Source organism: Balaenoptera musculus, chromosome 15 (genome assembly GCF_009873245.2).
Source record: "Balaenoptera musculus isolate JJ_BM4_2016_0621 chromosome 15, mBalMus1.pri.v3, whole genome shotgun sequence".
Classification (NCBI taxonomy): domain Eukaryota; kingdom Metazoa; phylum Chordata; class Mammalia; order Artiodactyla; family Balaenopteridae; genus Balaenoptera; species Balaenoptera musculus.
The window spans coordinates 85,332,642-85,359,913 of record NC_045799.1 but is presented as its reverse complement, the minus strand read 5'-3'; the positions used below and the strand labels follow the sequence as shown (position 1 = coordinate 85,359,913).

The 27,272-nt window shown below is 60.4% G+C and overlaps 1 protein-coding gene across 1 annotated transcript in view; it reads left to right on the top strand.

Moving 5' to 3' along the window:
* Nucleotides 1-27,272, top strand: part of SDK1 (sidekick cell adhesion molecule 1) — an 824,383-nt gene that overhangs the window by 745,053 nt on the left and 52,058 nt on the right. Inside the window, exons 33-37 of the mRNA XM_036826800.1 lie at nucleotides 209-312; nucleotides 2,715-2,785; nucleotides 14,295-14,430; nucleotides 15,728-15,787; nucleotides 17,806-17,907. Of these exons, the coding sequence (XP_036682695.1) occupies nucleotides 209-312; nucleotides 2,715-2,785; nucleotides 14,295-14,430; nucleotides 15,728-15,787; nucleotides 17,806-17,907 (473 nt within the window). The remainder of the gene's footprint in view (nucleotides 1-208; nucleotides 313-2,714; nucleotides 2,786-14,294; nucleotides 14,431-15,727; nucleotides 15,788-17,805; nucleotides 17,908-27,272) is intronic.

The window sequence follows — 27,272 nt, the reverse complement described above, 5'->3', positions numbered from 1 at the left end:
CCCCCGCCCCGGGAATCTCCTGTCTCCCAGAGCGGCCAGTGAGCCGGGGCCGGGTGTTGGGGAGCTGCTCCCCAGACAGTCCCGGGGGCCCGGCTCGCTGCTGCCCGGAGGGATTCAGCCCCGGCCCCAGAATGCCCGCTCCTCGCCGCCGCCCGGGCCCGCGGGCAGGCGGAGGTCTCCGCGGTCACTGGTCTCTTCCGTGTTTCAGGCTGAGGCCCTTCACCTCCTACAAGCTGCGCCTGAAGGCCACCAATGACATTGGGGACAGCACCTTCAGCGCGGAGACAGAGGCGGTAACCACACTGCAGGACGGTGAGCAAGGGGGCCCACTTCCCGCTGCCGCCTCTGCGCCCCGAAACCCTGGCTCCTGGACAGACCCACTCTCGTCTTGAGCCGGGAAGGGGTCACCCCGGGGAGCGGGGGGAGTGGCCATGGGCAGTGGAATTCAATCAGCAGCAGAAGCTGGGCGCTCCTGCACAGCCCAGGGCCGTAAATCAAGACTTCAAGGGCTTCCACATGGAGGGAGGTTTCTTTGATTGGCTTCCAAACTCCGAACATCCATTAGCATCCCTGAGATTGAATAACTTATAGGGTGACTAAAGATAGATGTCGTGGGGTACCTGCGTTTTAAGAGGTTTTCCCCATTTTTCTCATTCACGAGCCACCCAGCTTTGTCACTTGACAGAAGCACAGTTAAGTGATGGAAGTGAGACCCCCTCACAGCTCCAGGTGGCTTTTCACCGGCCCTGTCCTGCTCAGAGGAATTGGGCCCGAAGGTCCGTTGTGAGTTTGTTTGGCAATCGATAATCAAACCAGGCTCGGAGGGAGCCCGGAGACGGTGTCCTCAAGTCCACCCAGCAGACAGGCAGGTGCTTGGCTTGGAAAGGAAAGCTGCTACGTAACAGTGCTGGGCTCTGATCCCGGACTGCAGACCCCAACCCTTAGCTGGCCCAGCGGCGCTTTATGATAATCCGCAGACCCGCCCAGAGCACCCGCTCCCCCCGTGAACGCAGCAGGGGACCAGGCTCAAGCCAGCCCATCTCTGCCTGCTCGCCCTGGGACCCCCCCACCTTCAGCTCTGCTCTTTCTGTAACCTGGAAGGGCAGCTTCTCCAACACCAGGCCGCCAGTGACCTGAAGGACCGGCTCAGGGGTTCCGGGGACCCTTCTAGCTCTTCAGGAGCACGCAGAGATTGTTTGCAACAGAGCAGAAGCCACCAGGGCCCCCCGGTGATCCTGACCAGGGACATGCCCGCCGAGCTCATGGGAGGCTGCAGCCCCGACTGCGGGGAGGAGGGGCGGGACCTGGCCCTGGAGAAACTGAGGTTGTCTTCTGTGACTCCCACTTTAATCCTACGTTTAACACAACCAAGGTTCCACTCCAACTAAGCACTGATTGTTAGAAGAAAGAAAACGCAGCACGCTGGTTTTGGGGGGAGTCTCTGAGAAGGACTGTGGAAGCAGGACGCCCCCTCCAGCCTCCCTCCGCCCCTTACGGGCTCAGTCAGAAGAGGGCCTCTCTCACCCCTTTCATATTCAGATCACTCCTTTTGATGCGTTCATCGTGTCATCTTCCTTTTCTGAGATTTGCGATTTCTCTTTGCCGTGGAACGGCCTTGTGTTTTCATTGCATCGTCCAAGTCCAGCTCTCGGCAGAGGCTGACTCCAGGGGTGGGCAGCCTTGTGCTGGGGGAGGGGCTTGGGAGCCTGTGGATGGTTTGCTGATAAACGTTTTCTTGGAACAGTGTTTAGGGTACTGAGACCGCCCCGTAATTGTAATCCTGTGTGATCAGGAAAGCTGGATCAGGGCCTTAAGATAGAACAGCAGGAGGTCAGAGGGCGCAGGGTAGAGAGCTGTCCCTGGGCGGGATGGTGAGTGGGGTGGGTGTGCCAGACACACCCTGGGGGCGGGGCGGGGAGAACTCCTCAGTCATTCTGCTCAGAGCCTACTTCTGAACCTTAACTGTGTGTCGGGTCTCAGGATGTCACAGTGGGGCAGCCGAAAGGAGGCCAATCCGTCTGCTGAGACAGGGCCGCCCAGGCCCAGCGGGAGCAGAGGTGGGGAAGGGGTGTCGGCAAGGCCTGCTGGGCCTGGCAGACACTCCAGAGAGCAGGGCAGGGCTGTGGGCAGGGGTCAAACCGACCTTGTCCCCCAGGGAGCAGAGCAGAGCTGCCACCAAGACCCAGACCAGGGCAGACGTCCCTCCAGCCCCCGGAAGTCAGCCTCCGTCCCTGACAGTCACGTCCATGTGTAAAGCCAGGGGCGCTGTGGCCTGGCTTGATCATCTGTCCTGTTCAGAAGTCGCTCCGACCGGAGCACCTCAAAAAAATGATGCCCCTCCTCTGGGGGAGGGGTGGCCCCCGGGAGACCTGGGAAGCGCAGGGCCTCTCCGGGCACCTCCTCTGGTGTGAGCAGCTCCCCGTGGAGAGATCGAGACTCGCGTGTCTGTCTTGGGGGTCCGCCTTGGGGGAAGGTCAGGGACGTGAGCTGTGATCGCCCGACCAGGATGAGGTTCCTTCTCTCCTGGACACAGGCTGGCGGGTGGGGGAAGCGCATCCCCAGGGAAGAGGGAGGCTGGACGCTGGCTGGCCAGCTTCCCCGGGGGCTGGGCCTGGCCCTGCCTCCTGACCGGGACCGGGAGAGAGCTGGCCCAAGCGGCCGCCGAGCACAGGCAGGACCGCCTAATCCTTGCCTTCTTCTTTCTCGTGTTTCAGTTCCGGGAGAGCCTCCGAGCTCTGTCTCTGTGACGCCACACACCACCTCGTCTGTTCTGATCCAGTGGCAGGTAAGGGCCCCAGAATCCCGCGGTGTTTGGTAAAACCGTTCATGCGACCGCGTGGTCAGCTGACACCTGCGGGCCCCGGGTCGGGGTGGAGTGGGACAAAGGGGACACGCCAGTCGGGCTTGCACGCTGTGCGGGGAAGTGGTGAGTGTAACTTCCAAGACGGGAGATGCAGGACTGTCGTGGCATGCATGATGGACTCGTGCTCAGCGCCCTGAGGGGACCAGCAGGACGGCAAGGGGGGTGCCCAGAGCACAGACGGACTGAGCTTTGGAGAAGGATGCAGACAGAGCAAGGCTTCTGTGGCAAGACTGGTTCACGTCCTGCTGGGTTGTCGTTTGTACAGAAATTGTTTCCAACCAGACAGAACATCAACAGGATGACACGTATCTTTGTTAGTTCCAAGTCTTTAGTCAAACCAAGGAACCTTCTCCTAAATAATCAGATAATCCCGTGAGCTGTTAACAGTGCTCTAATACAGCATCGAAAGGACCTGCTGCCCTCTCTTTGCCTTATTTCCACTTCTGGATCATTTTTGCTAACAGTGAGGTGCCTTGAGGACAGAAGTAACGAGGGGCAGAACCGCCAAGGACGGCTGCCCTGCCTGAGGGCGAGCCCAGCGGAGGGCGAGGGATCCAGCCAGGGCCTGGGGGGCTAATTCAGGAGCAGGGCTGGAGCTGGGCCGGGCAGGCACACAGACCAGTGGGCAGGGGCCACGGGCAGGGATGAGCATGGGCACAGCATCTGACCAACAAGGGAAGTTCCTGAGTCCAGAAGGGGGACTGCCGCCCTGGGCGGGGGCAGTGCCTACAGCCGGCAGGCCGTGGGGAGGGCAGACAGAGGGCAGGCGCTGTGGTCTGGGTTCAGAGCCACGGGGAGCTGAGGTCTGCCTAGGAGTGGCCGCTGTGGGCTGGGGGTCCAGAGGGTGGTCTGTGTGGGCATGAGAGTCTTCCTCCGGGTTGATGATAATCGTCTAGATAATGCCGGAATCACAGCCAGAATCAGCGGGAACCAAGCACAAATAATGGTCTGGACGTGGCCTTGGAGAGTGGAGAGGGCTTCTCTTGGCCGGGTGCACTGCACTGGCACAGGAAGGGCGGGACGGGAAGGGACAGGGAGCCCCAGGAGAGGTCCAGGGCCTGGGCTCAGTCTGCGGGCCCCAGTTTGCCATCGCGTGACTCTGATCCCCAGAGGCCTCTCTGGCCCCAGCTTCCTCCTCCGTACAGACAGGAGGTCAAAGGTGACCTCTGACGTCACTGCAAGGTCGCTGATCCAAGGCCCGTTAGACCTCTACAGCCCTGACTTCCATCAGGGTCTCTGATGGGAGGTGGGAAACATTCAAAATGGAAATTCAAGGTCCCAAGCCCTTCTGTTTCCCACCCTCCACTAACATGATCAACCAAAAGCAGGTAGGTCCTTCGGGCTGTGCTGAATTCTGCCAGGTTTGTGCTTTGTTTGTAGGCTTGGGGTCTGGCTGCCCGGTAACTAGGTGAGCTCCTTTTCTGTGAAGGCAGCGGCTCAGGGCTATGTCACCTCACTGCCTCCGAACACATGGCTGTGGACGAGGTGCTGGCTGTCAGCCTGGCCATCCCGCCTCTGGCCACTGGGCTGCAAGCCCTCAGTTGCGGTTAGAACACTCTGTGAAGTGGCGAGAGCCGCACCAAAGGTGCTTGGCCTGTGTGTCTGTCAGCTGTCCCCCTTCAGACCCCAGCAGAACAAACTAATTCCAGGAAGCCTGAGCAGGAGGTGGTCAGTATGATGCACTGTGGAAATAAATGCCTGTCAACTGCCAGGCAATTGAAGTATAATTAAAATTACGAGTAATTTACTAAATCAGAGTGAGCAGAACAAAGGAACTACGTTTAAATATAGATTTGCATTCCAAATGAAATGTTTCACCTGTAAACTTTTTTTTTTTTTGTAATTTGTTTAAAAATGCAAACACTGCCTGTAACTTCAAGGCCGTTGACCCATTTGAATGGTCTCTCTATCAGATTTGATTCCTCTTAGTAGGATGATCAATCTGTGCCTTTCACGGGTCCAGTGCTGTTTGGAATCTAAGGATTTGCGTGTGTATTCTAGACAGTGGTAGCTTTGTGTCCACACTGAGTGCAGCTCACACTGGGCATTCACATCTCTGAACTGATCACAACATTTAAGCTGGCTGTTCTGAAACCTCCAGCAGGTCACACAGTCTGTCACTCAAATGCATTTCCCCTTGTGTGGCTGCAGTGGATTTTGAGGCTGTTTTCTATCAAAGAAAACATCCTAAGGGACAGATCACATCACGCACGATGGACTCGGGGGAGGGGGGACTCAGTGCCGTACAGGGCGCCTTCCTAAGAGGAGTGTTGCAGCTGCCTGGGCAGGGGGGACGGGGCGGCGGGGCCTCTTCAGGACAGCTCTTGGCCTTCGTTCCTTTCCTCACCACGTGCTCTGTTGTCTGCAGAGGACCAGCTCCGGCGTGGGGTGCTGAGCACCTTGAGGTGAACGGGACAGATTCCAGACCTTGAAGAGCTTCCGTTTAGTGCGTTGAGCTCTACACGCATTAGTGCGAAGCCAGCGGAGGGGAACAGCTGACTCTGGCCGGAGGGAGGCGGGAGGTGACAGGGTGAATGGTCCTCCTGATCTCGGGTGGCCTTGGCCTGCGGCAGCCTGAAGCAGCATTTCAGTTCCCCGGCCAGAGATTGAAGTCACGTTGCAGCTGTGAGAGTCCTGAATCCTGGCCACTAGACCAGTGGCCAGGGACACGGCCCTGGCCCATCAGCTTTGTAGAAGTGAATTCCCACAAAGAGATGGAAAGTTGTGAAACAAGTAAAGTGTTTATTAGGAGGAAAAAGGATATGTGTGAATAGACTCACACGGCTGGACTCAGAGAGAGTTGCACCCTCGTGGCAGTTTGACTCACTTACATGGGGCATTTCTTCCGGGTTCCCTTCGGCCAGTCATCTTGCTTTGCCTGGTTCTGAGTCCGTATTTGGTTTATCTCAGGGTCCTCCCATGTGTGCGCGCGCATCTCTTAGCCGAGATGGATTCTAGCGAAGAGGCCTATGGGTGGGTTGACATCACCTACTATAGGGTGGCACCCCGTCCCTTGTGACCTCCGAGGGGCCCTTCTGCACGTGTGTAGTCGGGGCAGGTCTCCTTGACCTCAAGAATGAGAAATACGTGGTCTCTTTATCTTTTATCTGGGCGGGGCTCAGCTTCTCTCTGCCCTTGTCCCCCCCCCCACAGGGGACAAACTCCAGCTGCTCTGCCTGGGGCCCATCTATCTCCTGCCTCACTCCCCCAGTAAAGGGCAGGGAGACGGCTATCCAAACATCACGTACAGCCAGAGCAAAGGCTCGGAGGTGTGACGGCTGCTGGGCTTCGGTGCTGTGTTTCCAGGGAAGGCACGCTGGAGCCGGGTTCTCTAGGGCCTCCTGTGCTCCGCTGCACCATCGGGACTTAATCCCACAGGCGTCAGAGGGAATCCCTGTTCTGTGCTCCAGGAAACGGAAGTCATGGGAAGTCATGGGCTCAGGCCTCAGGACGACAGCAGCTGAGTTCCAGCTCTGTCTCATACTCGCCGTGAGGCCTCAGACTCCACGTGGACCCTCCGCAAGCCCAGGTCCCCCCAGACGTGCCCGGTCTGGGAAAGCCCGCTGCACCGGCCCCAGCCCGTCCCTGAGCGCTCGGCCAGGACTGAGGCTCGTGGTGGGAGTCCTGCCCCCTCCCCGCCCGGGCCCTTCCCTCCGCTCAACCCTGCCGCCTACGAGACGCCCGCCCTCGTCCTCCCGGCCGTCCCCAGCTCTCGGTTCCCTTGCCGCCCGCCGGAGCGGGCCATCAATGCCAGTGCGTTCTGACCAGCTCACCTGCAGTAAACGGGGGCTTCGAAAACTGAAAGCCGCTCTGGCCCCCCAGAGAGCCTGCTGGTGGAACTTCTGACGTGCAGAAGGCAGAGTGAAGGTGTTTTCAGAGGGGACCCCAGTCCCTTCAAGCGTCTGCCCGTACAGATGGCTGGTCCAGGATGAGGTCAGCCAGAGGTGGTGCCGCCTTGACTTGAGCAAACCCGGCGCACCTCCGCAAGCACTGACTAAGCACCTGCTGTGTCCCAGGCCTGGCAGAGGAGCTGTGGGAAGATAGAAACGAACACGACACCAACCAGGCCCGGCCTCCACGGGCACGTGCTAGATCAGAAACCACAGGAACGGCGTCGCCAGGGCCAAGGGCTGGGAGAAAGGTCTGCACGTGCGAAGGGAGACTTCTGTTCAGAAGCCCCCTAGAGACCACCTAGGCCGGCTCCACATGTAGCAGGTACAAGGTTGAGCCCCGGAGGTTGTGCACCGGCCTGAGCCTGCCCTGCAAGGCCATCGCACAGCCAGGACTTGAACTGGGCCCACTGCTTCTGGAACTCTCTGTGTGTCACATGGAGCTGCCCTACTGGGACCTCCCAGGACACCCGGAGTCGTAGAGGCCTCTCACAAATGACAGATGGTTTATTCCAAGCTCGAGGGATAGAAAGTGTGGTTGAACCCTGTTCAGGACCCCGCGCAGGCAGGCAGGCCTTGTGCGTCGCCGTGGGTCATGAGATCCTCACTGAGTGAGGCCGTCAGAGAGCCCGCCCTCCGGGCTGTACGACCACCTGGCCCTCCTCCCCGGGGCTGGTACGGCTCCTGCTGGGAGGGCATCACGGGGGGCGCGGCGGTTTCTGGCGGGGCCAGATGTGGACCTGCCCGCAGCTGCAGCAGGTGTGCCTCGGGACGTGGGGCTCGGCCTCTCCTCACACCCCTGCAGGATCCTCTCCTCTCGGCCTCTCCTCACACCCCTGCAGCATCCTCTCCTCTCGGCCTCTCCTCACACCCCTGCAGGATCCTCTCCTCTCGGCCTCTCCTCACACCCCTGCAGGATCCTCTCCTCTCGGCCTCTCCTCACACCCCTGCAGGATCCTCTCCTCTCGGCCTCTCCTCACACCCCTGCAGCATCCTCTCCTCTCGGCCTCTCCTCACACCCCTGCAGCATCCTCTCCTCCTCGGCCTCTCCTCACACCCCTGCAGGATCCTCTCCTCTCGGCCTCTCCTCACACCCCTGCAGCATCCTCTCCTCTCGGCCTCTCCTCACACCCCTGCAGCATCCTCTCCTCTCGGCCTCTCCTCACACCCCTGCAGGATCCTCTCCTCTCGGCCTCTCCTCACACCCCTGCAGGATCCTCTCCTCTCGGCCTCTCCTCACACCCCTGCAGCATCCTCTCCTCTCGGCCTCTCCTCACACCCCTGCAGGATCCTCTCCTCTCGGCCTCTCCTCACACCCCTGCAGCATCCTCTCCTCTCGGCCTCTCCTCACACCCCTGCAGCATCCTCTCCTCTCGGCCTCTCCTCACACCCCTGCAGCATCCTCTCCTCTCGGCCTCTCCTCACACCCCTGCAGCATCCTCTCCTCTCGGCCTCTCCTCACACCCCTGCAGGAGCCTCTCCTCTCGGCCTCTCCTCACACCCCTGCAGGATCCTCTCCTCTCGGCCTCTCCTCACACCCCTGCAGGATCCTCTCCTCTCGGCCTCTCCTCACACCCCGGCAGCATCCTCTCCTCACACCCCTGCAGCATCCTCTCCTCACACCCCTGCAGCATCCTCTCCTCACACCCCTGCAGGAGCCTCTCCTCCTCGGCTGGAAGGGTTTGCGCCCGGGATCGGCAGCCTCTGCCCCTTCCCCCGGCCCCCGCACCCCAGACCCCCTAGGTGTGGACACAGGCTGGGGACCGGGTGTTTGCCGCTGGTTCCAGAGCCACATTTGGTCCCCAGGGAGGACGTTGTTATTTTCGCAAACTCCCAGCATCCTGCCTGTTTGATATTTTGGGTGAGTTGAATCCAGTCCTTCCCATTCCTCCCAAGCTCCCCACTCCCTGAAAGTCAATTTCTCTCACTTTCATCCCTTCTCAGGCCTGTGTGTGTCTATAGGGTCAGGCCTGGGCCTTTGCAGGCTCCCTGCTGGGGTCTGGGTGACTGCAGCTGCCATGACCATAATCTGGGCCTGGAAGGTGACCAGGGTGACATTGCTGGGCTGGGACTTGAGACGGCTCTGCCCACCTGCCTGTCTTCAGCTCAGACCCCAGAGAGGGAAGCCTGGGATTTCCCATCATCACCGCCTCTCCCTTCCCACCTCCTCCACAACAACGATGCCCCGGGACCCTCAGGCAGGACGCTGGCGTCATGTGGGTGGCCCGGGGCTCCCCGGGTGCACAGCCGGTGCCGCACATGAGCCTGGATGCGGGGCACAGTCTCCCAGGAGAGGGGAAGCAAAAGCCCCCGGGTCTTGTCTCTCGTACCCGGGCATCTTCCCGACCCCTGATTAACAGGCTCCTGTGGACTTGAGGACTCTCCGTTCAGGCCCGTCTCCTGGAGATCAGCTCCAGATGGGCCTGGGAGGGCCGCCCACGTGGGGAACGGCACAGGACCCAGCCTGTCCTGGCTCAGTGCCGATCGATGCCCTGGCCGGCTGCTCCTAGTGACCCCCCCGCCGCCTGAGCCCCGCCCTTCCCTGCACTTCCACTAGATGGGCTGCCTTTTCTCCCCCATCAAACCCCTCCTCCCGCGAGGGCCAGCTCCACGGTTGCGTGCCCTGTCTGTTTCTCTCTGATGCTCCAGTCTGCGGCGAGCCCTCCCTTTCTGGCACTTCGTGTGTCATAACTCAGGACGTGTCATCGACCTGCTGAGCGGGTCAGCGCTAGAAGACGGGGCTGGGGCGTGCGCCGTGCTCCCCGGCAGTGGCTCAGGGCTCGGCGGTGCAGGCAGGTCCCCCCTGCAGCAGAGGAGCTCTGCTGACCACCTGGTGGGCCTCAGCCTAGTGCCTCCACTGCAGGGACTTGTGGGGTCCAGGCCTCCCCCTCCCTCAGGGGCCGCATCTGTGAGCAGCCTGGGGTCCCCAGGGTCAGAGGCCCTGGAATTGCTTGGCCTTAGTCGGCAAAGGGCCATGGAGAATGCATCGCCGTGCCCTGGACCTTCTCTGTACAACTTAGGTGTTGGGTGGAGAAACGTCTCTCCTTTTATTCTTACATGTAGACTTTTCCAACTTTTCCATCCGTTGCATTTTTTAAAGAAGGGGGTGAAATAAACGTTCTGTCACATGTTATAAGAGTTGTGTTTGAAGGGAGCCCTACAGAATAAGGATTGTAATTTGTCTCCACTGTAGCCAATAAGAAAACAGGACTAGAGTTGACGTGGCAGATTGCCGCCTTCCATCCTTATGAATAGATGCGTGTGTGTTGTACACACACACACACACACACGATTTGCGTCTCAGCCTCTGTTGTGATGCATTAGCACCGACCCTGTCTCTGGCATCAGTTAGCGTTAAACGCTGAATGGTGTCTGCCTTTACCACACGGAACCAATTTTTAAATAGGGGAGGGTGGTACAAAATAAAAACCCTAAAAGCGATTCTGAAAACAATTCTGTGAACTCTAAAGGGAGAAATCTGGGGAAAAAACAACAAACAACACGTCAGCAACGCCCCGTATTAAGGGAAGGATCTGCAACGCCACAGTCGTCAGGGTGGGCCAGCAAGCCGAACAGGAGCCCGGAGGCTGGGCCGGCTGGAGAGAAAGCGGAGGGACGTCCCAGGGCGCCCGGTGACGGGCCCTTTCACAGGGATGCTTCCGCATCTCCAACACTGAGGTTTTGTCCATCAGAATTGGTAAGAAAGAAAAGGACAAAATGTAGGAAAATAAAATAAAATAAAAACCGTAACAAGAAACAGAGCCTGTCTCCTGCCCCCCAGTCAGACCCCCGGGCTTCACCCCTGTTCTCACCTCCCTCCCTGAGAGCACTCAGCTTCCCGAGTTCCTCGCTCTCTGTCGGTTTGGGCTTCGTTTTGGGAACTGCTGAGGGAGAGGACAGAGGGCCCAGTGCTGGAGAAAGTGGTCAAGGTCGTGGTTCAGCCACCGGGGCCGGACGGACAGGCGTGTGTCCCGGGGACCCTGTGTGCCCTGCTGGTCACCCGTCCACACACGCCATCCAGGAGACACCAGGTCTGTGCTGGTCCACCTTGCCTTTCATGTCATTAACTCTATGACTGTGAGTTGATTTTAAAGACATTTGCACCTGTGGGTGTCAGTGGCCGGCACTCAGGCAAAGGGGCGTCAGTGGTCACACCTTGGAAATGTTGGGGTTCTGGTTCCAGACCATCACAATGAAGAGACTCTGGCAATAAAGCGAATCACACGCCTTTTTTGGTTTCTCGGTGCATGTAAAAGTGATGTCTACACTATACTGTAGTCTGTTAGGTGTGCAATAGCAGTATGTCAAAAAAGACAATGTACTTGATTGAATGAAAAATACTTTATTGCTAGAAAATGCTAACCATCATCTGAACCTTCAGTGAGTCATAGGAGTGACACCAAAGGTCACCCTAACAAATACAACGATAGTGAAAAAGCTTTAGCTATTGTGAGAAATACCACAGTGTGCCGCAGAGACACGGAGTGAGCAAACGCTATGGGAAAATGGCGCTGATAGACTTGCTCGGCTCAGGGCTGCCACAAACCTTCAATTTATAAAACACACAGTATCTGTGAAGTGCAGTACCGCGAGGTGTGCCTGTAGCCCGCCCGTGTCCCGCTAACGTAAACTTCACGTCGATGATGGTTCTGAGATTCAAATTCAACTGGGTGCCCGGTGTTTGCCTTGGCTACATCTGGCAACCCTGTGAGGGAAAAGCAAAACGAGGGAGACTCACCTGACCTGGCAGTCCCTGGGCTCTGGTTTTGCGGTTCTGACCTGACAGTCCACAGTGTTCAGAGGGGGCCCCAGGGTCCTGCTAAGGCGGCCAGAACCGGAAGGGAAGGGGCTGGAGGCGAGCCAGCCCCCGGGCCCTCTGTGCTGGGTGTGGTGGCTGAGAAAGGTCAGGAGGGAAACGGAAACAGAAAAGTCCCGCCCCGGAGACCAGCTCCCCGTGCAGCCACGGAGGGTCCAGAGCCAAGGCCCCCACGTGCCCAGCAGCCCGCCGGCCCCCGGTGGGCAGAGCCTGGACCGGCTCCTTAAGGAGACATGCTCGGGGCCATTGGCGGCCCCGACGCGGCCCTCCTGGGGGCTCTCTGCCCCTGAGCTCACGCTGGGGTCTGTCACCCCTCAGCCAGGAGGAGTGTCGTTCGATTGGATTTGCTGGGCTCCTCCAGCAAGATGGACACGCGTGGATCATCCACGTGGCGAGTCCGCTCAAGTTTCCCAGGCACGCGTGTCTGCGTCTGATGGGGAAAATGACCTGCCGAGGTGCTTGTCACGAGGTGAGGGCGTCACCGAGGACCCGGGAAGCACCGCGAGGACGTCAGGGCTGCAGCAGAGCCGCAGCGCAGCGCCCAGGCTCGAGCGAGCACGCGGCAGCTCTCGCTGGTGAAAACGTGGTGACTCTGGCACGTGCGCGCGTGCGTGCAGGGCCCGCTGTGTCTCGGGAATCTCCCTTGCTGTCTGTGCTGTCCTGCTGGAGAGTTTGGGGCGCAGAGGATCCTGCACTGCCCACATCCGCTTGGTTCCTGGGTTTGGGACCGAGTAGCAAGAAGTCACAGAGAAGGGGCTCATCTGAACAGCCAGATCCTCGTGGTGCCTGCGTTCAGGGACTAGGGTTGAAGGGTGAGAGCTTGGACAGCAAAGCATGCGGGTGTCCCGGGGCTGCCGTAACAGGTCACCGCCAACTGGGCGCCTAGCACAGCAGGGACCTACTCTCCCATGGTTCTGAAGGCCAGAGTCCAAGATCAAGGTGTCGGTCAGCTCTGAAGACACGGGGAGGCATCCTCCCTGCCTCTCCCCAGCTGCCGGCGGCCACGGCAGTCCTCGGTGCTCCGTGGCTTCTAAACGCATCCCTCCAACCTCTGCCTCTGCCTTCACATGACATCTCCCTGTGTCCAAATGTCCTCATCTTATAAGAATCTTTGGGTCTTTTTATAGTCTCAGCATTTGTCAAATAATTGCTAGATTGTATATTGCCTTTTAAAATGTGCTTTGTCTTCATGGATCCATCACGTTGAACATTTAGGTGCCCGTGTGAATTAACTATTATAATACCTGATGGCGTTCACGAGTCCAAAGTCTGCGATTATGTTTGCAAGCAATTTTGCTGTCAGTGCCCTTCAAGCTGGAAGGCCGTCCTGTTGTCTTCGTGTCATTGGAAAGACCCAGAGAGGATTGGTTTTGGCGTTGTTTTTTTTTGGGGGGGGTGGCCGGGGGTTAGTCCCGAGCTTGTATTTGTAGGACTCAGGACAGCACACCTGCAAATGTTTGTGTAGCATCGATTTCCAGACGTGTAATTGCTGGATTAAAAGGCAAGTGCATTAAAGACTTAGACAAATAAAATGGATTTGCCCTCCAAGAAGAAGCCAGTCATTGCCTTAGGGCCCTCCCTACCACTGTGTGACCTCTTCCTAACTTGATTACATCTGCAGAGACCCTGTTTCCAGACGAGGTCTCACATCCACAGGTACCGGGGGTTAGGACGTCAGCGTATCTCTTGGGAGGACACAGTTCAACCAACAACTGAGGGGCTTTCCTACCAAATCTGTGGCCTCCATTCAGGCACCAGGACGCTGTGTACCAAGGCACGGTGGCATCACTTAGGCAGTGGCCTTGTAGAGTCACAGGAATCCAGGGGCCTCGTGACCCCTCCAGCCAGGGGTCACGGGCATGTTCTTGGTCCGTCTGTCTGGTCACAGTTTGGGAGGTTTGGTCCTTTACTCGCTGAGGATCCCAGAGGGGAAACTGCAGCCCGAAGCCCCTAAGACCGGGGTCGGTGCTGCGGCCTCATTGGGATTCCGTGTGGAATGAGACGACCTTTCTTCTCCTGACAGATCTGTCAGCCACAGGGAAAGGGATGGTTGGCTGGGCCCTGCCTGACCAGCCCCTGCACCCAGTGTGGGTGTGCACGGGTCCTGGGCTCACATTGTCCCTCGAGCTGACCTCATCACCGAGCTACCCGTCACCTGGCTTCCACCGGGTTCTTAAGAGTCAGACGAGCTCCGCCGTCACGCGCTGACATGGAAAGGGAGGTGTGGGTTCCAGCCCTGCGCCTGAGTCGGGCAGAGTGGGGGTGACCGGGCACGCGGAGGGGTCAGTGAGGATCCCAGGGAGACGGCCACGGCCTGGGTGGACAGAAGGGACAGGGGCTGAGGGGACGGGGTGAGGCCAGCGGCGGACGAGGCGGAGCCAGGCCACATCCACGGTTCCCTTCAGGTCCTGGGTTGGCCCGCTACGGGCAGCTTCCTCGCCCGTCTGTGACCTGGGCCACGGTCTCCAGCCTCAGCCCTGGGGCTCGGGGTTTGGGCCGGACGTGGATGAGACGCCCGTGCCCGCACTCAGGCGCCAGGAGCCCCAGGCTGCGGGGAAGCAGCCTCACAGCAGGCTCTGTCCCCGAGTTCCCTGCGCTCCTCATCCGTGTGACACCTGCCTCTTTGCTTGCAAACAGCTGAGGGCCCTCCGTGTGGACTGGTGAATCCCTCCTAGCCAGGCGGCCACACGTGAATCCAGGTCCCCTGACTGTGGTGTCTTTGCAGCCCCCGAGGGATGAGAGCCTGAACGGCCTCCTGCAGGGATACAGGATCTACTACCGGGAGCTGGAGAACGAGGCGGCCTCGGCCACTGAGTCCAAGACGCTCAAGACCCCCTCCACTCTGCGGGCCGAGCTCACAGGTGAGCCCTCTCCTCGCCCTGCACGGGCCCGTCAGCAGGGAGGTTCCTGTGACCACGGCACATCTGCTCCCGCCAGGCCTGGGCCTCGGGGGCTGCAGGAGGTGCGGCTCTGCCCCCTCCCGCCGACGGTGCGCACGGCCCAGGGCACAGCGAGGTGCCGTGAGCAGAGGCCCCCAGACGGTGGGGGACCAGGGAGGCTGCCTGGAGGAGGAGCCATCTGAGGTGATTGTCGGGGTACAAGGATGTCACCGAGGATGTGACGGGAAGCGGGGGATGCAGGGCCCAGCGCAGCTCGGTGCGGGTAGGCAAGCAGAGCGGCAGGGGCTCAGGTGGGGCAGGGGTCAGCCGGCCAGCGCAGGGCGTGTGCCGCGTGGGGCCTCTGTGCCTCAGGAGGAGGCGCAGCCGGGGCTGCCCCAAGCGGAGCAGGTTTGGGGTGCGCTGGGGCAGCTGCAGGGAGCCCCGGCTTCTCTCCCGGCTCATCTGCCTGCTCGCCTGCACCCCGCCAGGCCCCTCCGCGGGCTCTGACAGTCCTTCCAGCGGCCGTCGAGGGAGCTCTGGAGCTGCTGGGGAGGCCGCCGCGCTCCCGCCTCCTCTCTTCCTGGCGACCCACACACCGTCAGAGGAGATACTTGAGCCTTAACGCCTGCGCGCCGGGGTCGGGGGAGGCCGGCCAGGAAGCCAGGTCCTGCTCGGGCCTCGGCGAGGGTCACACGTGCTACGGGCGGCTCCTTGTGCCCCCTCCCCAGCCCGCCTTTGGGGTCTCGGGGCTGCAGCTCGGCCCCGGCCCCCCCAGGAGGAGGACTGGCTCAGTCGTGACCCCCAGTCTCAGCGTCACCCCGGGTGTCCCTTGCTGACGTCCAGACCGCAGCGCGCGTCTCCCTGGGCTGTGTCACAAAATCAGATCCGTGGAGTAAGAGGGCGCGGTGGGGTCTGTGCTCCTGGTCCCTGTGTGTCGTCTCCTCGTCCGCTTCAGCCCGGGGCTCCACCTGAGCACAGGTAGCCCGACAAGGTGCCTGTGAAGGCGTTGCCCGGGAGACGCCGCTCTCCGTCTCCTCCTGAGCTGCTTACGCCGCCTCGCGCCAGATGCGCACTTGACCCGATTAACCTGAGGGGTGAGCACACGCCACCCCCTCGCGGGCCGGGGGGCCTGGCTGGTTCGCCAGGCGGCACGGGGGCCCCGCCACGCGGGGGGTGCAGAGGCTTCCCGGCCAGGCCCCTGCTCCGCGCCTGCGGCCCGTCATGGCAAGAGCTGTTCCCTGCGTGCTGACGGCCTTTCTGCTCTGCTTGCCTCTAATAGCCCAGAGCAGCTTCCAGACCGTGAACAGCAGCTCCACGTTAACGACATACGAGTTAACACGTAAGTGACGCCGCCCTCAGCGGGAGCTGTGTGACCGCGTGACCGGGAGCAGCCGCGCAGCGCCGCGCGGCCTCTCTGGGGTCCGAGTGGAAGCCAGCTTGGACTTGTGGCTCTCGTGTCTGGAATTCCCCCTCCAACACTGCCTCGCAATATGCCAGAACCGCCAGGGAGACAGGAAAGGAAACTTCTAGAAGCAGAGGCTGGGAGTGGGGGTACCGGCAGCTGGTCTTCGAGTTTGGGACAGGAGGAAAGGCAGAGTGGGCAGATCTCCTCTCTGGCTCCTTCGACGTATTTTTTAAGCCCCTTTATTATTGTGGTAAAATACACATAACACACAATTTACCATCTTCACCATTTTTCATTGGCATTAAGCACATTCACACTGTTGGGCAGCCATCCCCACCATCCGTCTCCAGAACTTTCTCATCTTCCCAGACTGAGACTCTGCCCCCATGAAACACGGACGCCCCTCCCCTCCCCCAGCCCCTGGTCCCCACCCCCTGCTTTCCATCTCTGTGACCCTGGCTCCTCCAGGGACCTCACAGAAGTGGGATCACACAGTGTTGGTCCCTCTGTGTCTGCTGGGTTCACTTCTAGTTTCATCCATGCTGTAGCGTCAGGGTTTCCTTCCTTCTCGAGGCTGGGGGACAGTCCACCGCATGCACACACCCCATTAATTTATCCATCCATGCTTCATTCCTCTTTAACCAAACCGCTTCCCCTTGGATTCCTGGCTGGGGATGGGTTTCAGCAACCGAGTGCAAGGCTAAGGGGCCCTGATGCGATTCACTTCAGCACAGAGAAGTGGCTGGATTAGAAAGAGGATAAATGGGGGAGGGGGAGCCGGCCCTCCCCTGGCCCCAGGTGTGCAGGCCAGCTGACCAGCCCATGCCCTTTCATCCCGCCACCACCTGGGCCAGCTGACCAGCCTGGCAGCCGGGGCGGGGCTCACGGAGCTGTCCCACCTCCCCAAGCATCACCTCGTCCATCCGTCGTGTGCTCGCTCACCCCCCACCCATCGCTCCCTGGATGTTTCCTTGTCTCTCCGCCAAGTCCCTCGTGGGCCGGGCGGTCCCCCAGACGTGACCTCCCTGAGGACCCAGGTGAAGAGTCCAGTGCGGGCCCGGCCCCAGTGAGGAGGGCTCCGTCCCAGGGTCTCGTCCAGGCCCTCCAATCGTGGTTATGAAGTACGGGGCCGGGGGGAGGCCCCGACCACGCAGCAGCGTCCACTCTGGTGTGTCTCCGTGGATTCCCGGGCCACACGAGCCCCGGGGTTGAGACGAAGCCTGGTTGTTTGTCTGGCAGCACGGCTGGACCATATGGACAGAACCTTGACCATGAAATGTACACGTATCGGCAAACCGAGGCCTTTGAGGTTTTAATGGCCATGTCCTGGGAAGAAAATGGCATGTGAATCCAGACACCTCGCCCAGGCCAGGTAGCCAGGCACGAGCTCTGTACTAGCCAACATGGTGAGAGCAGCTGACCTCTAAGCCAAAACATTCTGGAAGGTTCTCCCCATTGTGTGGCTTTCCCGAGGCCCCAGGTGCATGCCGGACCACCTGGGTGCGTGGTTCCTGCAGATCGTGCCTCCCAGCGAGCGGCTAGCTCAGCAGAGGTGCAGCGGATCCGACCCCCAGTCCCTCCCTTGAAGGTGGTCAAGGTTCTGCCTGCCCTGCTGGGCCAGGGTCTCACTCCGTCTGTCCCTACGCTTACGGAGAGATTCTGGACCAAAAGGCAAGCCCGGGCCAGGCCCTGTGTCCTAGCTTCTTTCCCTCAGAAGAGGAGCCTGCCGTCGCCTTTCCCTGAGTGCAGGATGGGTTGCGTCTTTGCCTCACGAGTGTCACTAGTGCCGGGACAGAGGGTGGCAGGCCCCTCGCAGACCTCTCTCTGCAAGAAAGAGCTCTTCCCCCGCATCTCCTCAAGGGGCACTGGTCCCCCAGCGTGGCTCACGGAGGGAGTTTTCTAAGAAAGGGAGGGGGTCCCACCAGCTGACCCCTGTCCCCTGGCCCTTGCAGATCTGAAGAAATACCGGCGCTATGAAGTGGTCATGACAGCCTACAACGTCATCGGCGAGAGCCCGGCCAGCGCACCCGTGGAGGTCTTCGTCGGCGAGGCCGGTAGGTCCCGTGCCCACCCCCAGCCCGGAGCTCAGGTGCCAGCAGCGTCCGCCTCGATGAAGGTCACTTTGCTGGCGGGGCAGGAGGCCTCTGGTCATGGCTGGAAAGAGGCCGAGGGCTGGGTGTCCCGACGGGGGGAGCGGCCACGTCTTGCTTTTGAGATTCAGGGGTGTTTGACGTCTGGATTTATCAGGACCTGCTCTAGGGGAGCGATGCCGTCACCTCCGTGGGAACCTAGGTGTGTGGGAACCTCCGTGTGTGGAGGGGGGACGTTTGTCACCTGCCGTCTCTGGCTGGGCCCGGGCAGTGGCCCCGGCGCTGAGTCAGCCTGACCATCTGTAGCAGCCCCTTCCCAGGTCTCGAAAAGCCACGTGGATCCATGTTTGTACCCCTTTTAGGGAAGAGGTGGCCCCTAGGTTTGTTTCAAGGACCGTCCCTTCTGTGGGGCTAACCCACAGGGAGACGTCGTGCCCTGTGTGGAGGCCAGAGTGCGCCTGCCCCCCAGCTGCCCTGCAGCGAGCTGTGCCGCCTGCCCTCTGGCCCACAGAGCGACCCCTCCCCTGACGCCCACCGCCCCGCCGACGGCCGTCTCCTCATAGCTTAGCAGATGGCCTGGGGGTTCTGCTCAGATCTGCTGGTGCAGAGTTGGGAGGGTGAAGGATGGTTGGAATCCCTCTGAGGACAGAGACCCAGGCTTGCAGGAAGACAGAGGTTCTGGTCACTCGGCCGGCGCACAGAACACATCAGGTGACCTTTTGCAATTTGGAGAGGTTATCATTGTGAACCAGTCAGCACTGAAGGCCTAGCTTCGCAGGACTTTTCTGGAACAGTCCCACAGTATTTTCGTGTAAGCGAGGATAAACCAAGTGAGCCACCAGGAGGTCGCATTGGCCTCTACACGAAAGTCTGTCTGGGGGGCAGGTGGAGATTCCTTGGAGCAGGTGGGGCAGGGGCCAGGCGTCCCAGGAGGACGTGGGCCTGGCCACAGAAGAGCCCACGCGGGCAGGGGGGGGACGTGGCAGGGAGGGGACATTTCAGGGAGGGGACATGGCGCATGCCATCTGTCAGAGCAGGCGCTTTGGGCCCTCGCTGGGCATCAGTGGGGGCCTTCGCGCCACTGGGTTGAGGGGCGCACGGCCGGCCAGCTGGGACCTGCAGAGCTGCCCTGCCCACCGCCAGCCTGCACTCCAGGGAAAGGACCCAGCCTGCGGGGGCCCGGGCACTCCGGACAGGGCCTCAGGCCCAGGACCAGGGCAGACGTCCAGAGAACAGGGCTGGAGCCCGGGCGGGAGACCCGGCCGGCACTGGGGCCGCAGCCAGCCAGCGGGCGACCGTGGGGTGTGCCCAGTTCATGGGTCTCCTTCTGCGTTTGCTTGTTTGTTGTTTGTTTGTTTTGTGGTAAAGCACAGTTAACGTGAAACGTGCCGACCTCATCACTGGCAAGCGTCCAGCTCAGGGGCATGAAGCACAGTCCCCTGTTGTGCGGCCACTGCCCCCTGCCCCGTCTCCTCTAGGCTCCTTCATCTTCCCAAACAGGAGCCCCTCGCCCCGGACGGCCTCTCATTTACTTTCTGTCTGTGAGTTTGCCTAGTCTAGGCACTTCCTAGGCGTGGACTCACCACATTTGTCCTTTGCACCCGCCTTCTCTCGCTCAGCGTGTGTTCTGGGTTCATCCGTGTTGTAGCAGGTGTCAGACTCTGTTCCTTCTCGTGCAGTAGGCATGTCCACTGTGCGCAGACACCACATTTTCTTTACCTGTGGGCCCGTCAGTGGACACCTGGGTGGTTTCCACCTCTCGGGTTTGTGGTGGAGCTGCTGTGAACTCGGGGGGACCAGGTGTTTTTCCCAGGTGCTGAGCTGAGGCCGAGCCCGTGTGGCCTGGCCCTGATGCAGGGCGCCGGCCGTGCCCACCCCCTCCATGGGGGCCCCACCCCCAACACACACCCGCCCCCGTTCTGACTCTCCCGGGGGGGAGGGCGGCCGCGGAGAGGGATGGAAGGAGGTCGTCCATTGGCTCTGCCACCGCGGCGTGGGCGACAGACTCCATCAGGGACACGGAAGGCGGGGCCAGGGCACAGAGGCGGGTGTTCTGCCCTCAGCGCATTGCTCTGCCGTCTGTGTTTACGCTGCAGAGAATGTTCTGAAAGGAGGATGGCAGTGCCTCCAGCGTGGCTGCCACATACCCTTTGCCCTCCCAGTCTCCGCCTCTCACAGCCCAAGGGCCCCTGTAACGGTTTCGTTCCGCTGCTGAGCGGTGCGGCTAACCAGGCCTGCAGAAGATGAAGTTCAGCGGGACCACTTTCCACCCACGTGGCCAGACGCTTCATCATGTCGCACACTGGTCGGCATGAAACGCTCAGACTTGTGTGAAAACAGCCTGGAAACAACACGGTTTCCCGAGTTAGACCGCCCTGAGCGTCTGAGTGTCGGCTTGGCCGGTTTCTGGCTGTGTGATGCTGGACCAGTTACTTCACCTCTCTGAGCCCTGGCCCTGAGGACCGTGGTGCAGAGGGGAAAGCTGCGGGCTAGGAGTGAGGAGACTGGGGTCCTTGTCCCAACTCTGCTCCCAACTTGCCTGTCCCACCTGTGGGATAAATGTCCAGGACACGCCTGGACTGGTCAGTCAGTAAGTGGTGAGTGAGTGACTGAGACCCTGTGTGGTTACTGGATTGGTCTGACCCATCTACAGAACAATGAGAGGTTGAGAGTTAATGATCTTTGGGTCCCCTCCAGTCCAAATATGTAATATTTCAATCCTTTTAACCTCAGAGAGAAAGCGTAATCTTTAGGAGATTTCTCACTGAGATTGATTTCTGAGTCCAGGCATTTCAAATTGGTAAAAATAATACATTAGTAAGGACTCCAGTTTGCAAGAGTTAGAAACCCAAACAGGCTTAAGCTGAAAGAATCAATTATCAATTCACATAACAGAAAAGTTGAAGAGCCTGGGTACAGCTTCAGGCATGGCTGGATCCAGTGCCCTAACAGGCTGGTCCCGTGTCCCCCCTTGGTTCCAGTCTCCTCTCAGCTCACTCCTGTCTGGGGCGGGCTCTTCATCCAGGTGGCCCTGTAGCTTCAGGCAGCAGGAAGAGAGCCTCCTTTTTCTACGGTGCCTACAGTGGCAATCCACTGGCCCCCGTTAGCCTGCCTTACACACCCATCTGCTGCAGCCAATGGCCTGAGGTCCCAAAGCCAGGGGATAATGTCATCTCTACCTGGACCACAGGGACCGCATGGGAGGAGGGATCCCCAGATCCCCAGGGGAGATCTGGATGTGCTGCCAGAAGGGGACTGGGTGTTCGCTCTAGCTGTCGGTGTGGCACTCATGGCAGAGTTTTCCAAGGGGCCGTAGCTGCTTCTGGGAGATGTGTCTGTGGGTTCCTCAGCAGGACTGCTGTGCCAGCCACCCCCGCCCCCGCCCCTGTGAAATCTCCAGGCCCAGCTCTGTGTTCTCGGGGTTCTACAGCGGAAAGGAGCCCATATCCTGGCCTTCAGGACACTTACTACTGGAGGACAGGCCCCACCTTCAGGATAAGGCTGCCCTCCTGCCTGGGACGCATCTGTGTTTCCAGACCTCCCAGGCTGCTCCCCCAGACATACGCCGTCCCACCCACACTGCGCCGCATCTGCCAGGAACCCCTGCCCTTCCCTCCAGTTCCTGGGAAGACCCCCCAGTCTTCCACTCAGCCCAACTTCAAGGCCAGCCCCTCAAGGCCTGGCCGCCCTGACCCCGGCCTGGGCAGAACTAGGGACCCCTCTGCTCTGGAACACGCCGCCCGTTCTGCTCTCTGCACCTCCTGTCTGTGATGCAAAGACCCCTCTGATTCACCCCAGTGTCCAGGGTCCTTGGGGCTTCGTGGTTGCCTGGAGCACAGCAAACACTCTGAAATGTTGGGGGAGTGAAGGAGGAGGAGAACAGATTTAGACAGAAAGGAAGGAGGGAAGCAACGCAGCCTGGTCGACACCAGAATCACACAAGACAGCAAGGCCAGAGCTCTTAGTGCCCCAGAGGGAGGAGACCCCCCCGGGCCCGGGGAGATGAGGGGAGACCCCAGAGGGAGGAGACCCCCAGGGGCCCGGGGAGGTGAGGGGAGACCCCAGAGGGAGGGCTCCTGCCCGAGGTGCCTACAGCCCCAGCTCCCACCTGCCCTGCAGCCTCTGCCCTTTCGGGGGGCGTGGTGGCTGAGAATCCCCAGGGGCTCTGACCCCACGAGGGGCCCCGACAGCAGCAGAGCAGACCCAGCCCCTCCTAACAAAGCCTGAGGCTTCCATCTGGGCTCTTGTTCCAACTGGGTCAAAAACGGATCCTTCCCTGAGCGCCTTGTAGGGAACATGAGGGCAGAGCGTGTGTTGCCAGCTCTGGGGGTGGGGCCCCTGGAAGCAGACAGGGGCCACCCCCCACCCTGCTGGCGCCTTCTTCACCCGGGAAAGAGGGTGACAGCACCCCTCCTCGTAGAGCAGGGACCCCCTCCCGGACCCCGTCAGCGGCTGCCCTGACCCGCACATCCCAGGCACCCTGTGCTCGCCTGTCTGCTGCGCGCGGCCCCTGCTCCGGCCACGTGCGCGGTCCCTGGAGGCGCTGCTCCAGCCCCCGCGAGTTGGGGTTGATTCCCTGAGGCGCGGGGCCCGGGGCCCCTGTCACAGGTCACGGCGAAGATTGTTAGTGGATTCCCTTCCCGGCCACCTGACCTAAGAGGGCCGGGGTGGAGGCCAAGGTGAGAGGTCCCTGGCCCCGTTCATCCCGCTTCCCCCTGAACCTCGGCCCAGTTTTAAAGCCAGAGCGGATGGACTCTGTCCACATTCAAACCATGCCACCTGCAGAGCTGAGACGCACACGATCCAGGCAGAGGAGAAGGAACCCAGGGCGAACCCAAGGTGGGTCTGGCCAGACAGGTTGCCGTCGGGCAGGAGCAGTTCCGGGCCAGAGAGTGACTCAGTCAACCAAGTGCTGGGCCTGGGCCGGACCTGATGCCCCGACACACCTGATGTTCACAGACTGTCGTGGGACCAGGACTGCGGGTCTGGGGTGTAGGGTGAGGGAACTCCGCACAGCCCAGCAAAATGCGCGTGGGCTCTGCGGCCCGGTGTGTGGCCGCGTGGCTGTGTCGGGTTCCAGCTCTCACTGGACACACGGGAAGAGGGGGGCCGGGGCCCCGGCGGGCTGCTAGTGGGGGTACCTGTGCGCGAGCCTCACAGGGAACAGCCTCGCTCCAGAGGGGGAGACCCAGGCCAGTGTCGGCCATCACCTTCCTGCCGTGGATGTCACCATCATGAAGGTCCCCGTGCAGGGCCTTTGGCATGGCACTGGCCCGTCTCTCCCTTCGCATCTCTTGCTGGAGTTGGTGGGTCCCTCAGTGCAGTCTGAGCCCCAGCCCGCAGTTTCCTTGTGTTGTTCTGTGATCCCAGATGTCCCAGCGGCTCGTCCCTGACTAGACCCGGGGCCGAGGTCTGCCCTGTCCCTGAGACCCAGAAGGGGGGAGAACGTTGTCGGTTCTTCAGCGAAGGAGCCAGGACTCGCTCTGCGTCCGGTGGGATGTGCCCGCGGAAGCTCAGGTTGGCAGCGGAACGTCCGGACTGTGTCGCTGGGCCCACGATTTTCGGGAAAACAGGCAGACAAGCAAACTCAGTATTTATGACCCTTCAGTCATTTCAGAGTGGCGTCCGGGTTGCCTTTGGTGTACGCGCTGCTTCGGAAGACAGGAAAGTATCTTGAAACTCTTGGTTTGGTTGTCGTTAAAGACTCAAAAAACTGCTCGAGGGTTGCGGGTTCTACCTGTCTTGTACGGGCTCCAGCTGTGTGATTACCGTCGGTTGGGACGAGGGGAAAATCCCACGTGTTTCTGCCCCCCTTCGTGGCAAGCGAGGGCAGCCCTTGAGCCTCGGGGGACAGAAAGGGTGTTGGAGGCGCGCTGGCCTGAGACCGCGTGTGACGCACCGTGAGCGGCGCTCGTCTGAGAGGCGTGAGCGCGGCTTCCCTTCCCGCAGTGCACGGGGCCCTGTCCCCGGGGGTCCCCCGGGCACTGCTCGTGGAGCACAGGCCACGAAGGGGTGAAACGCGCGGGCAGGTGCTCTCCGTTTCAGTGGCCAGCCTCACCTGCGGGCTCAGCGGCGGTGCTGCGTGTGGGCAGGGGCGTGGACTCGTACCCGGGCCATCGCCGGGTGGAGCGGCCAGGGGACAGCCTGCCGTGGGCCGGGCGTGTGTCGGCACCACCGCTTAGGCGGGAGTCGCTGTCGCCATCTCCCAGAGGAACAGGGGGCGCTCCGAGATCATCACCCGGTCTCCCTGGGGCTCTGCCCCCTCGGCGCACACACCCAGGAGCCAGTGCCTGGAGCGCAGCCCGGGGCTCCCGCGGAGGGGGCGTCTCCAGCTCCCGACCCAGGGCCGCGGGGCCCGGAGGTGGAGGATGGGTGCAGAGTTTGCCCGACCCCTCGCCGTGCCGGGGAGAATAGCAAGATACCGCTCGGGGCTTTGCCGCCTCTCCGGGCTCTCTCCCCTGCACCCCGGACCCCAGGACGCCTGCTCTGGGGCCCGTGTGGGGAAGGAGACAAGGAGCCCAGCGTCCGCGCTGGTTTTCAAGCGCTCTGCAAGCGCAGTGGGGGCGGGGTACCAGGAGCAGATGCGCCGAGAACTCGGGGTGCCCCCGGGACTAGGCCAGTAGAGTAGTCAGACGCGGCCCCGGAGGTGGGCAGGAGGGAAAGCGACCGGCCCTGGCAGGGCCTCGTTAATGCTGGGACAGAGGGCGGGGCAGGGCCCCCCCGGGGGTGAGCTGGCCCCCAGGCCCCTCCCGCGGGAGCCGCCCTCCACCGGTCCTCCACGCCCCGCTGGACTGATCCTTCCTGGGCCCAAACCCCATCCCGTCGCTTCTCCGGTTCCTCCCCTCCGTGCATCCCCGTGTCTGTAGGGAAACACGATGTGCTCCCGTGAGTGGCCCATGGGAGCCCCCGGCCCCGCCCCAGTCTGCCCCCCAGCAGCACCTCGGCTGCACCAGGCCCACCCTGCGTTCTTCCCGCCACGGTGGGGTCAGCCGCTCCCCCAAACCCGGGCATCCCTCTCACGCCCCCCGGGCTCCCCACGCCGCCCTGCCTGGGTTCCAGCCTTTCCTAGCAGACACGGGAGCCCAGGAAGCAGTGGTAGAGAAATGACATTATTCCTAACTTTATTTCCATCAATGTAGGAAGGTTAGAGAGAATATTCTAACACATAGCACTTTGTTTGGAAAGGATCGCAAACGCCACACAATTCGGAGTCTGTGTCCTCGGCCAGAGTCTCCAGAGAACCCCGCGGTTCACCCGACCGGTGGCTCGCAGCGCACCCCTCGCTAGGCCCCTGAAGGCGGGGAGACCCCAGTCCTGCCCTGGACGAGGGCGCCCTCCGGGCAGAAGGGAAGTGGCCTCCCGTGGGTCCTGGAAGGGGCTGAGGCCATCCAGGGTCAAGCCACACGGGGTGGGCCTCTGAGTGTCACAGAGCTCGGGGTGGCCAGGAGCGGGGCTGCGGCTGAGCTTTGCAGGCAGAGTGGACACTGGATCGTCCACCCCAAGGAGGCACCGTCTCCATGTGGGCGGCTGGGGAGACGGCCACCCGCAGTCGGGTGTTCACACCGCCCGCTGGGCTCCCGGCAGCACGGACGGAGCCGGGGATCCAGACGTGCCGTGACCCCGTGTCCCACCCGAGCCCAGGTCTCACCCCAGACGCTGGCCCAGCTCTTGCCTCTCCTTCCCAGTCCAGCTCTTCGTGAAAGAACCTGCTTGCTTTCGTTTGCCTTATGTTGTTTAACGTGGGGAAATGAGGGAAGTTTGAAGTAGACGGACTAGGAGACAGAAGGCTGTGCGCTCAGCACCCGACTCAACCGCCAGGCACCGTGACCATCTTCCCCCATCTCGCCACCCACCTGCCTCTCTGCTCCCCTGTTCTCAGACATCATGTCCTTTTTTGTAAACCTTGTATCGTTTTATTCAAAAATACCTTGATGTGTCTCTAAAAGAACTCTTTCAAAAATGTGTGTATACAACCACAAAGCCATTATCACACCCAGAAAAATTAATAACAGTTTCTCCATATAATCCGTATCCAGTCAGCACTCAGACCCCCAGGGAACTGCCTACTCCTCCCAACCCCAGTTCTCTCCTCCACGGCCACCCTGCCAGCTCCCGCCCCTCTGCCCTTGGAGCTTCTTATCACCAAGTCGAGTGGGTGCTTCTCAGCCCTGGTCTTGGTCTGACCTCTGACCCTGGCCGACTCCGGCTCGGTCTCCATGGCACCTGGACGTGGGAATTGGAGGGAGACCCCCTCCACCTCCGCTTGTGTCCTTTGCTTTGGCTCACAGACCCACCACACCTGAGGTGTGGGGCTTAAAGGTCACCTTTGTTTTACAGATGAGAAAAACAAGCACCAGAGTTTCCAGAGGGTTCTCCAGGAATGCTTAGCTGGTCAGGGGTCCTGGGATGCACCGGTGTGGCCACTGCATCCAAGGCCACTGTTTTTCTCTTAGAGAGCAAGGCCCCTCTGGAATCAGCATCAGAGCGGAGAGACACGGGGTTCAAAAATGTGGAAAATCAACGGGTTAACCAGTCTGTACCCTAGTAGAGCGGGGTTCAGACCAGGCCCTCAGGCCAAACCTAGCCAGTGCCTGTTTTTGTAAATAAAGTTTTATTGAGACGCCCATTCCCTTACATACAAAGGCAGAGTTGAGTTCTTGCAACAGAAACCTTCTGTCTCTTGAAGCTTAAAATGCTGCCTGGCCCTTTATGGAAAGCTTCCCAACTCTGCCCTGGGGAAGTAGCTTGGGCCCTAGAGTCGGCAAACCCAAGTTCAAATCCAGTCCGTCCTGGGACAAGTGACTTAACTCCTCTAGGCCTCAGTTTTCTAAGGGGGAAAATGAGAATAAGATCCTTTCCCTACAGCATGGGATGCAATTGGTTAATTAGGGACCGTGAATTGTGTTATGCGGGCCAGGTCGGCTCCAATACAGTCATGGTTTGTCAGGACCTGGATCTTGCCGTGATGGGAAACTCACTCTACAGGCAAAGAGGAAAAAAAGAAAACCCACAACAGTCGCGAGCAATGTAGCTGGTTTGCTTGAATGGCTTCTAACTTTGCATCTCGTAATGGTGGTAGCAGTGATTAAGCTGATAAGATGGTGTGAGCAGTGGTGATGATGGGAAAACAAAGGTCACTGCTGGATGAAACCAAATGCTGGATTTGTTTGGCACTAACCTTTATCACGGAAGTATCTGTAAGAAAAATATGCTTGTTCTTATGAGTCTGGAACTCTCTGGCCTCCACCTCCTTTCATATTGAAACCACTGTTTTTAAAATACAGTCTTTGGATGCTCAGCGTCTAGGGCTGCTGCTGCCTGGTCCACAG